Source organism: Nelusetta ayraudi, unplaced genomic scaffold (assembly GCF_046127955.1).
Source record: "Nelusetta ayraudi isolate G7.1 ecotype Tasmania unplaced genomic scaffold, CSIRO-AGI_Nayr_v1 ptg000011l, whole genome shotgun sequence".
Lineage (NCBI taxonomy): Eukaryota > Metazoa > Chordata > Actinopteri > Tetraodontiformes > Monacanthidae > Nelusetta > Nelusetta ayraudi.
In genome coordinates this window covers 3,106,043-3,118,070 of record NW_027466061.1, presented here as the reverse complement: position 1 = coordinate 3,118,070, position 12,028 = coordinate 3,106,043, and the positions used below count along the sequence as shown (strand labels likewise).

At 41.8% G+C, this 12,028-nt stretch overlaps 2 protein-coding genes and 1 non-coding gene across 3 annotated transcripts; all 3 read left to right on the top strand.

The window, feature by feature from the left end:
• Window positions 1-16: 16 nt before the first annotated feature.
• Window positions 17-5,927, top strand: crtam (cytotoxic and regulatory T cell molecule). The gene is made up of 11 exons (XM_076019785.1): window positions 17-297; window positions 1,976-2,122; window positions 2,238-2,399; window positions 2,559-2,678; window positions 3,132-3,287; window positions 3,716-3,892; window positions 4,271-4,336; window positions 4,489-4,542; window positions 4,636-4,785; window positions 5,013-5,099; window positions 5,755-5,927. The coding sequence occupies exons 1-11, from the start codon at window positions 252-254 to the stop codon at window positions 5,925-5,927; spliced, it is 1,338 nt and encodes a 445-aa protein (XP_075875900.1). The 5' UTR covers window positions 17-251.
• A 728-nt stretch (window positions 5,928-6,655) lies between these two features.
• LOC142884433 (heat shock cognate 70 kDa protein-like) lies at window positions 6,656-11,369 on the top strand. Its single transcript, XM_076020025.1, has 9 exons — window positions 6,656-6,810; window positions 7,902-8,111; window positions 8,728-8,933; window positions 9,016-9,168; window positions 9,277-9,832; window positions 9,953-10,155; window positions 10,353-10,551; window positions 10,649-10,881; window positions 10,962-11,369. Exons 2-9 carry the CDS (start codon window positions 7,907-7,909, stop codon window positions 11,160-11,162), a joined length of 1,956 nt encoding a protein of 651 aa, XP_075876140.1. The 5' UTR covers window positions 6,656-6,810; window positions 7,902-7,906; the 3' UTR covers window positions 11,163-11,369.
• Window positions 10,192-10,284, top strand: LOC142885765 (small nucleolar RNA SNORD14). Its single transcript, XR_012926331.1, has one exon. It is a non-coding gene; the product is annotated as a small nucleolar RNA SNORD14 (small nucleolar RNA).
• Window positions 11,370-12,028: the final 659 nt, after the last annotated feature.

Sequence of the window (12,028 nt, the reverse complement as noted above, 5' to 3'; positions counted from 1 at the left end):
TGTGGGATTTTATTTCCCTTAAACTGTTTCTTAAATGCTTTAAAAAAAACGGTTGCTGGAATTCACAGAGCATTCGGCCTTTGACAGAGAAACTGCGAAGTGTGAAAACTGAAGTGTCACATGATTGTCCTTTGTATCAAACTCTTGTGGAAACCACACAGCCGTGATGTCATGGAGATCCCCTAGCGGAGTAAAACTATATGAAGAGAAGAGGAAGCTCAGAGCCACATTTTGACTGCTGAGTGACAGATATGGAACAGAAGCTGCTGTTCTGCGTCTTCATGCTACTAGTACAAGGTGAGCGCTTGACTCTGAGAAACTCTTACTGACATCTAAAAACTAGGTGCTAGAATGACGGTTGTTACATATGGAGGGGGTGTTTAAAAAGCAATGTGACTTTTTGATCGGTAATAGGTTAGATGAGTTTGATGGGTAATTTTGAAAAACATGTACAGATGACAACATTGCTTTTGTGGCTTCAGTGTTGGTAGAGGTATTTTGTAGGCAACAGTTACATGTTCTAAGGCTCATGAATGCATTGGACTAGTTCAATGTCCTCATATTGTATGATTTCCCACACTTAAGTTAAACGTATGAGTTTAACGTGTGCATATTTCATGTGCATATATGTTACATGCATGATTTGCTATGATGTTGTATGATATGTGCATATGTGTATATATGCGGGTCTATAGGAGGGTAATATAGCCCATTTGAGCTTATTTGAGTTTAAGTATCAGCATGTCTGAGTGTGTGGACAGGTTTAGACAAAGAAAGGAAAGGTTATTGTAAGTTATTTAAGGAGACGGTGTGGGAGTTTAGAAGTATTAGTTCCTCTCACTCCTTTTCAAATATATATTTTTATGTTTTTTTTAATTGTTTTGTTTTATTTACTTTTTTTGAATATTTAAAATAAACAGAATCAATCAATCAATCAATGTTTTGTGCCAATTTTTGGACAGAACATTTTTGCCATTGTGATGCTGCTGCTGCTGCTGCTGCTGCTGCTGCTGCTGCTGCTGCTGCTGATGATGATGATAATGATGACGACGATAGGATTTCAGAAATCAGATATTTTTGAAGGAACGTTGAGTAGTGAAGAAAATACAGGCCGCAGAGGGAAAGTTGTTGCCGTCCAGTGACACGCCTACATTGTCGTCTGTGGTTTTATGACAAACATTTTCTGACAACCCACTTGTGACACATATCTAAATGCCAAAGTGACCTCCTACGTTTTCACTGCCCTCACCTCTCACCTCTTTAGTTTTCCGAAAAAAGCATGTAGCCCCCCATAGGAAAGAAAGACGACGACCCCTCCTGTGAACAACCCACGACGTGTGTTAATTTGTTCTTCCACACTGAAAATACTTTCTCTTTCAGCATGGTGGGACTGACCACAGACATCCTGTCACATCGCAAATGCGCTCTATGTGTGATGAGGGGGGGCTGTATTTTCTGTTGCTGGTGGAATCAGTCACCTCCTACCCCCGACACGTACACTTCTTGAGTCCCACATACGTGGTTCAGATATAACCTCTCAAGTTTTAAAGGCCACAAGCAATGTACAATTCACTTTATCATTTTTTTTTTGTAATAACACGCATCTCTGAACTCTCCAGAAATGTGAAGTTCATTCTTTTCTTCTCTTGCTTGTTTTAGAAAGTGGGTAATAAAACATCTGAGAAATTAATTTGTCCTTTGTGATGTCATAAAGGACATAACAACTACTCCTGGGTTTGAGACAAGTGTCTCCAGCCAGGTGTGCATTCTGTCCTCTGACACAGCCTTGCGGCCACCTTGCAGCCACCCTCTGCCTTTCCAATGTGTAAAAGATACAACAATACATCAATTTTAGGAGGGGGCTATATCTCTCAACCCTGAAAGTGCACAACCAAATGTATAATCAAACTTTATGGAGAAGTGTTTATCTTTGTGTTTTTTTCCACGAAAAATGACAATCTCTTTTTATGTTCAGTTTCTCTCGCCAAATGGCAGCACATGACGGCAGTAAAAGGTGAAACAGTCCACTTGAGGTGCCCAACTCCTGGTGCTAATGAGACGAGCATGGATTGGAAGAACCAGCAAGGACACATTCTCTTCTTTAAGCTTAACAGCAGCAAAGGTAACATATGTGAGGTTCACTAAGACTAAAGAATTTAATAACCCGGAAAACACCTGTTTGTTTTTAGGGCCAGTTTAAAGAATCTTGTCCCCTCTCCTTTTTTCTTTGTCTTTAGTCTTTAAAGGTTTAAGGTCGCAACGGTTCCAAATTGTCGAGCTGTCAGCCTCTGAATTCACTGTCAGAATTTCCCCTGTCATGCTGAAGGATGGAGGCAACTACACATGCACTCAGTATGGCGATCAACCAACACAAAATATAGTGCAGCTGACAGTTTTAGGTAAGAATAATGCATCAAATTTCCTCTAATTTATAGTTTACTAGTGATACGGCATCAAATGAAGCAGCTTTACAAGTACTTTTGCTGTATTGCCCGGACAAAACCGACAACACACATTTTGTAATATAATAATATTTTATGTTGTCATTAATAACTTAGGTCCTCCTAAAATGAAAACCGCCAAGAAAAGGGGGACACTTTTTGTGAAATGCACAGCAGAGGCGAGCCACTATCATCCCCAAATTTCATGGAACTTTGGTCGCGATTCTGAAATTCCTGGTAAGTTTAACTGTACTCGGATTATGTAAAAATGACACTGTATGTAGACGGTTTCATTTTAAAATTAAGTTTAATTTTAAAACTGTGGTTTCCTTCAATGTGCCAGATGTCTGACCTGAATCGTTTTGGTCTGGAAGAAAGTTGTAACCATCATGTTAACCTTTTAGAAGCAGCTAAAGATTTGGCCCATTTAACCGCCCCACACCTCCACCCCCACCACCGCCCCACCCCCACTCCCTCTACAGATGTTATCTTAAACTCCCAACCAATACATTAGAACATTACTCATGTCATTTATTGATAAATCATTGTGTTAGTTAACATACATCACAAACTGTGAGATATTTGAACTTATCAGTGACATTATGAAGCACTATAATTGCTACCAATGCCACTACAACTACTATTACTCTAACTATTGATGATAATCGTAAAATTTCTTTGATTTTGCAGCAGAGGCTCATTTCATACAAAGAAATAAGAAATACGTTTCCAGAGCTACATTAATTCTCCCATCCAGCAATAAAAGCCTCACTGTGATCTGCCTGGTTCGCCCCCCTGATTTAAAGGGATATCTTCTGATGGACATTGTCAAGTTCGGACAAAACTGTGAGTATTTTTTTTGGTGTGTGTGTGTGTGTGTGTGTGTGTGTGTGTGTGTGTGTGTGTGTGTGTGTGTGTGTGTGTGTGTGTGTGTGTGACAAAAATGAAATGAAAACTCATGTGTTAAGCACCACTTTATTTACTTTGAGGCACTTCACCATTAAAGCTGATATTTGAGTGCGAGTAAAGAAAGTGGCAGGGGCAGTGGTGTCCTGACTGAAATACGGGAAGTGCTAAGAGGGAATTTTCTAACTCCCCCCTCTTGTGATACTGTCACCAACACCACTCTGTGAATCAATTTCCTCTTTATTGGAAGCTGTAAATCACCCGACTACCTGGAAGAAATAACTTTGTCTGACATCAGCAAACATTTCCACGTTTGTCCCACCCTCAAATTTCAAATGAGGAAAATGATCATTTCATGTCATCCACAGCAGAGAAAGGCCCCGACAGAAGCACTGCGGCAACTACTCGATTTTCAACAGATGAGCTGCATACAGCAACCACCAGCTGGTTAGAACATGGGGAAACAACCGGAGGTGTGGATGAACTGCTCACAGGGAGCACTTTGGACTCGTCTACTGCTTCCCCAGGCGAGCAAGGCACAGAATGTGAGTGATGCACACAAGAACAGACAACCATCGCTTATCAGACGATCTGACGAGACAAGGAACGAACTGCAAATAGTGAAATTTAGAATATATGGCAACACGGTGAACCGTCTTTGTACTCTTAGAAATTACAAATTGATGTAAGCAGATTTTAGCAAAAAGCCACAATATCGGGGGCACAGTCACGTGTGTAACCTGGCATTAAAAAATATATATATATTGTTACATTACAATTCAGAAATACACGTCACATTCCAAATGTATTTCAGGATAATTGCCCAGGAGTTTTGTTTTTGATTCTCTGAGACTTTTTTGTTAAATTATATATGTTCAAAACATAAAAAAAAAACACTAATCTCTATCTTATCTTTGTTGTAGACAACTCAAGAAACAAGGAAAAAAACACAGTTCCAGATGGTTCAACTTACCACACGGACACAACAGGTATGGACCGCTCTAAGGGCACAGCAAAAATAAAGGCAAAACCTTTAAAGACATAAAAAGCTGCGGTGCCACCTTGTGGTTACTTTGAACAACTGCGTGTACTCAGCGGTGTATTAAATTGTCTCATAATTTCCTCCTCATCCCTCGTTCAGGTGGAACATCTTTTAATGAGACAACAGAAGAGCCCATGCCCTACAATAACACAGGTACAATACAATACACTGCTCACAGGACTAACCTAACTGGCTTAAAAAGGGATTGAAGTGTATCTAAACTAAGAACACACCGTCTGCTCCCAGGACCTCCTAATGACTTGAACAGGCGGGAAGGAGGCCCCAGAGGTTCAGGCATGCTGATCTTCATGGTGACATGTCTGATCCTTTGTCTCATGGTGGTCGTCATTTTCATTGCCATCAAGCTGAGGAAGGCACACATCGCATGGAAGAAAGGTGAACAGAATATATTCACATTGTCACATGACATCATTTGTTCTTTGGGAATTAAGTCAGACTCACAAGTTCACAGAGGAAATGCTCTGCACTGCTGTTATTGCTGCAACTTCCTGTAAACTAGGCATGGTAGCAAAGGGAAGTTAGATGACTCACACGCAACGCCCAATTAATAACCTGAATTGCGTTGCACAGTTGCACAAATGTCACTGTTTTTGTTGTTACAGAGAATGAAGACTCCATCCCGTCCGTGGAGAGCAGTAAATCAAAATCGAGCCAGGATGAGAGCGCCTCTCAAGGACAAAGGCGAAGAGGTATGCCAGATGATTCAGCACTTCTTTACAGCCTCTTAGTAGCATAGCTACAACATTTTCATAAAGCAGTGGACCGAAAGATACTGTAATGCAGCACATTTAACCCCCAGCTTCCATCAAACATTACTGAAATGTATCATATAATCTTACACATGAGACCTGAACAATAAAGTATTATTAATAAAACATTATACTTCTGGTTAACAAACTAACAAACTAAGGTTGTCCAAACACTTAATCCTATTCAAGCTACAAATAAGATTCTCAGCCAAAAGTGCTGTTCTTGTACCTGTACTGCCAATGAGTATCTGGACTGTACATGTTCACACAGTACTTAGTTTAGTGACCAATGCTCTAGAAATTAAAACACACCCCGTGAACCACTGAAAAAGAGGAAAATGTTCACAGTAAAATGCTGTCATTACTGTCTGGCGCATGTCTGATTGACATCTCATATTTTCATACTGTTTCTATTTTTTAGACAGGCTCGTCCTGTTAAGTTTATATGCATGTCTTCTCAATGAATTCCTTGTTACGTTTTTCTTGGTTCCATGTCAACATGTTAATTTGACTTTGTGCTGTTCAAACACAACTCCTGGGGACAAGAGGGAGTGTGTATGTGAGTTGCTGTTACAGAATTCATTTTCTCTCACAGGGATCTTGAACACAGCATTCGCACACTATGCTGTGGAACAACAAATGGCTACCTCAGTGATAAACACCGCGGCGATGGCGGCACCAAGCAGTCCCATTAAAGAGCCAACTTCTTCGCCTCAAACCACACAACATATTGCATCCATATGCTATCCAAAGGAAACTGAGCTTTAACATATCAAAGTGTTGTATAATTTCATTGTAGCTGTTTACATACGCATTTTATTCATGTGTAACCGAAGTGTACTTAATGTATATATGTGTGTACATTGTTTAATGTAAAAATAAAGAATATTTTTTATATATATTTTGTTGTAGTCACAGTTATTTACGTAATTATATCTCAGCGTGAGTTAGTCTAACACAGGCAGTTTCAACTGTATATTTCTACCTGGCATCACACAACAGACACGCATTTTTGTTTTGAGAACGTCATTAACGAGAACGTTTACTGCGACACATTCGTCTGTAAGCGCAGCATAAAAATAATGTAATAAGAAACTGTGTGAGTGTGAGCGTACTTGTTTTCTAAAGTCGGCCCCTGAAACGTAGCTCACTACATATAATACAAATGGAAATATCGTTATGGTTTTCCAATTGTAAAAGTGGATCATTCACTTCCGTATTTATTCATCCGGTTCATATATCTGGTTAGGTGTATACGGTAAAGAATTAAGTCTACCAGACAGCAACTTTTGGAGATGGTAATATTGCCGATTCGTTTAAAAGGTGGCTTTAATTCGGAACAAAATTAAATTAAATACCAGCCTTGCAAGCAGGGTACACGGATATAACGCTTTATTTCGAGCCATGCGGTCAAACAAAATGGGACACAATGGGGAAGTGGGCAGCAGATTAAAACGTCATAGAAATAATGACCCTCATTGGTTAAGATTGCACGAACGCGTCAAAGAACCGCTGCCTGATTGGCTGTTTGCCGGCACTATATAAATCCCAAGCAACATTTCCCACCCCTTTCCCTTCTCTCACCGGCACGGAGGACGATCGACCTGCTGCAGGCCATTTTATTCCATCAACCAAGGTCATCAATAAATAGGTATTGGTATGTTCTTCGACACATTTTGTACATCGCTCGTTGCTGTTTTAGCAAAACTTGTATCTTCCACGGGGTGGTATCTTTTAACGGGATTGTAATTTGTTATTTGCTTACTACTGCCGCCGCCATTTGGCGTTAAAACAAAGAAAAACGTTTTAAACACCAAGTCAACCCTCGAGTGTTTTTCAACGGTAACGAAATCCAGGGATTGGAGCCGTTTTTGCGTTATTTATGTATTTTACAGGCATTAGCTAATGGCTCTCGGCACGTGGGGGAGGGGAAAACCGGGGACGTTCTAGAATTTTCCTCGAAACGTCTGTTACCCAACACGTTGAGCACGATGCTAGCACTTCCGGTAATTGGTTTCCCGAACAAAGGTTGCCTACCAGTTCCCGGTTTTGTTCCTTTCGTCCAATATTTTATGAAGTTCTGCATTTTTGTCTCTCTGCCGCTTATCCGAACGCTAGAGCTCCTTGCGACAATTTATAAAACCTCGTTGAGAACCGGTTACTGTAGAGAACGTGGACTGAACAAAGGGACGGAAGCTCTTCGACGACGAATTTTATTTTAAATGTTCAGTGCGGTCGAACATCCCTTGTTTAATTTAACCGCAACTGGATTTGATTAATGCGTAGTTCCTACGTTTGAGGGGAAAAAAAAGCAATTTAACCGCCCCCCCCACTAAACACGGCTACTTTATTCTGCCATAAGGGACTCAACCGGAAGAGCTGCAGACCGTTAGTTCTATATCGTTGGATTTGTGAGGACGAGTAAATGCGACCGCAACGTGTATGCGTTCGATACCAAACTACCGTCTCAATTACCGAATAGCTTTCATATATTAATTTCTAATAATTAATATAATACAAATTTTCACCGACACTTTCAAAATTCTAGCTTGTTTGAGCTTTTTCAGGGTCAGGTTGGAGAAGGGAAAACAATACTACTAGTACTATTTTTTATTTTTATTTATAAATCTGTGCCATTAATTATGAAAATCAGTCTTTTGGTCACGGTTAGCCTATTATAATGGGTAATTTTGCATCTGACTTTGCATAAAATGGTAACCTTGTTCAAATTTCTTTTTGAAGGCAACATGTCTAAGGGACCAGCAGTCGGCATCGATCTTGGGACCACCTACTCCTGTGTTGGTGTGTTCCAGCATGGCAAAGTTGAAATCATCGCCAATGACCAGGGCAACAGGACCACACCCAGCTATGTGGCCTTCACAGACAGCGAGAGGCTGATTGGGGACGCAGCCAAGAATCAGGTTGCCATGAACCCAACCAACACAGTTTTTGGTATGTTCCCAGTAATACTGGTATTTATGATAACAATCTTTCAATTCCTAACTCCTGCAACATTATTTTAGCACAGATTTTCAAGTCTGAAAGGTTTAATAGGATCCCTGAATAGAGACAAATCAGCATAAAAATGACAGTGTGCCACATTGCGATCACCAAACCCACCACTTGATGATAAAAATGTATAAAAAGTTTTTTTTTTATCAGTAACACTATATACAGAATGTATGCCATTCGTATTACTGGAGAGCCGCAAAGCTTTGAGGTACTGTCTTGAAAGGATTTTTCTCTGATCACACTTGTGATACTTAATTTCTTAAATCTTTTTGAGACAAACTGGTTTGATTCGGTTGAATGAAAACAGGAAAGCACTTTTAAAACTCCAGACACGAGACAATTTGTTCTGAGAGTAAATCAGTCTTGCCACCTCAGGTGTGTGGCAAGACTGGTTTTCTCAAACTTTCCCCTCATCAAACTGCTTCTATTTGTCCAACTGAACTACGCAACCTTTTAACTGCTTGACATGAGACACAGGTCAATTCTGTCATGGAGGTACACTGTTTTCTCAATGTTGATATTGAGAATGAATAAAAGTTTGTTTTTTCTTCCCTAGATGCCAAGCGTCTGATTGGCCGCAGATTCGATGACGCAGTTGTGCAGTCAGACATGAAGCACTGGCCATTCAATGTGATCAATGACAACACCCGCCCCAAGGTGCAAGTTGAGTACAAGGGCGAGTCAAAGAGCTTCTACCCAGAGGAGATTTCATCCATGGTGCTGACCAAGATGAAGGAAATTGCTGAAGCCTACCTTGGAAAAGTATGTTCAGAATATTTGAGTGAAGCATTATGCAGATTTTCTTAAATGTCCGCTAACAATCAAATCTTTTTCCCTTCTTAAGACCGTGAACAACGCTGTGGTCACTGTGCCAGCCTACTTCAATGACTCCCAGCGCCAGGCCACCAAGGATGCTGGCACTATTTCTGGCCTGAATGTGCTGCGTATCATTAATGAGCCAACAGCCGCTGCCATTGCCTATGGGTTGGACAAGAAGGTAAACAAAACTCTTGCTCAAACCAGTAATCTATGACTCATTTGGCTACCAAATGATGCAGCTATTCCCGTTGAGCTCTTAATAATGATGACACTTGTCAAATTTCAGGTTGGGGCTGAAAGGAACGTGCTGATCTTTGACCTTGGCGGTGGCACTTTCGACGTGTCCATCCTCACCATCGAAGATGGTATCTTTGAGGTGAAGTCCACAGCTGGAGACACTCATCTGGGTGGAGAGGATTTCGACAACCGCATGGTCAACCACTTCATTGCTGAGTTCAAGCGCAAGTTCAAGAAGGACATCAGCGACAACAAGAGAGCCGTCCGTCGTCTGCGCACCGCCTGCGAGAGGGCAAAGCGCACCCTGTCCTCCAGCACCCAGGCCAGCATTGAGATTGACTCTCTGTACGAGGGAGTTGATTTCTACACGTCCATCACCAGGGCTCGCTTTGAAGAGCTCAACGCCGACCTCTTCCGTGGCACCTTGGACCCCGTGGAGAAGTCTCTGCGTGATGCCAAGATGGACAAAGGACAGATCCATGACATCGTGCTGGTTGGCGGCTCCACTCGTATCCCCAAGATCCAGAAGCTGCTCCAGGATTTCTTCAATGGAAAGGAGCTGAACAAGAGCATCAACCCAGACGAAGCTGTGGCCTATGGAGCCGGTATGTGTACTCTCAGAGTGATTGATCTCAGATTGCCTGATTGATGTACATGAATCATATTGCTGTACTGCTTTTTTTTGGTTCAAATATTGAATTTCTTTCTTTTTTGTGATTTAACAGCTGTCCAGGCAGCCATCCTGTCAGGTGACAAGTCTGAGAACGTGCAGGACTTGCTGCTCCTGGATGTGACACCTTTGTCCCTGGGTATTGAGACCGCTGGAGGTGTCATGACTGTCCTCATCAAGCGCAACACCACCATTCCCACCAAGCAAACTCAGACCTTCACCACCTACTCCGATAACCAGCCTGGTGTGCTCATCCAGGTAAGGAGAACGTTGTGTTTTTATCATTTGTCCGTTTTGCTGTGATGATGTTTGTTCCTGCCATTCGTAGTTTCCACCAGAGGTTGTAAAACCAAAGATGGCCAAAACCTTCCTTGGATGTCTGAGCGAAATGAAGGGGGGTGGATGGTACTGCAGTGACATGTATACGGTTTATTAACTCTGGACAACTTCACCAGGTCTATGAGGGTGAGCGTGCTATGACCAAGGATAATAACCTGTTGGGCAAGTTCGAGCTGACCGGCATTCCTCCAGCTCCTCGTGGGGTTCCCCAGATTGAGGTGACATTTGATATCGACGCTAATGGAATCATGAACGTCCATGCAGTGGACAAGAGCACTGGAAAGGAGAACAAGATCACCATCACCAACGACAAGGGTAAACTAGGAGTGGTTGGAATACAGTTGCTGTGAAAATTGATCCAGCGGTTGAGTAGAGACTAATTATGTGCACCCCCTTTTTTTTTTTTTGGCAGGTCGTCTGAGCAAGGACGACATTGAGCGCATGGTTCAGGAGGCTGAGAAGTACAAGGCTGAAGATGATGTCCAGCGTGACAAGGTGTCTGCAAAGAATGGCCTGGAGTCATATGCTTTCAACATGAAGTCAACTGTGGAGGATGAGAAACTGGCTGGCAAGATCAGCGATGAGGACAAGCAGAAGATCTTGGACAAGTGCAATGAGGTCATCGGCTGGTTGGACAAGAATCAGGTTGGTATTTTGTCTTTTAAAAACCAACAAAACCGTTGTATAAATGTAGAGAAGTAACTCAAATGTTCCCCGTGTTGCAGACTGCCGAGAAGGATGAGTATGAACATCAACAGAAGGAGCTGGAGAAGGTGTGCAACCCCATCATCACCAAGCTGTACCAGAGTGCAGGAGGCATGCCTGAGGGTATGCCTGGTGGCATGCCTGGTGGCTTCCCTGGTGCTGGTGGCGCTGCCCCTGGTGCTGGTGGATCCTCTGGACCCACCATCGAGGAGGTCGACTAAACATGCCATCATCTCCATCGCAAATGTTCTACGCAAAAGTAACCCTCATAGCTAAGTTCCAACACGCTTGAGAGTGCAATATAAATAAGGATTCAGGGATCAAATATTGCTTTGTTTGTGACACCAGGGAACAATTTAAGTTTGAAACATGTTTATGTTTTGTTGTCACTGCCTGGGCAATAAAATCTCGTGCTCCTCTTAAACTACTGAAGTTGTTTTTGTTGTGTTTTGTTCAACATTAAAAGCACATTCCATGAGACTGCTCTCGTCATGAGGATGAAAAATAAAGAGCTAATGTCTACAGTGGTGTTTTAAATGCGGATTTACATTTCAACCTTTAACAATTATATAGAACACTTCCAATTTCTTAGGTCTTTCCAATTTATACTGATTATTAAATTTGGTCAATATTACTGGAATGCTGGTTTAAAGAGGTGCAAAAAGTCACAATGAGGTGCCACGGGCCTTTTCCCCACATCAGCTTTGACTAAGCACCTGCCCATCCTTGGTGAGATATCAGTGTCTTTGACTTCACTTTTGTTCGTAAAAAGACAAATCAAAATCATTTTTACCAGTCTATTCATAGCAACAGCTTGGCTCAGGCTTATGTATCAAAGTCTCAATGAAAGCAAGCCATGTGCCATTTGTAAAATCACCGACTTACTGGGTTAGGGTTAACCCTAACCAATGCAAATACATCATTTCTAAGGACCCATTTTAGAGGACAGCCTAAAGCTGTGGATGGCTGATTCATGACTACCTTGACCTTTAATTAGTCTGGAGTGTACTTTAATTAGAAAATGACGATGTACGGACAAACGACTCCTTTGTACCTGCCGGTATGGAAGGACGATATTTCAGTCAGA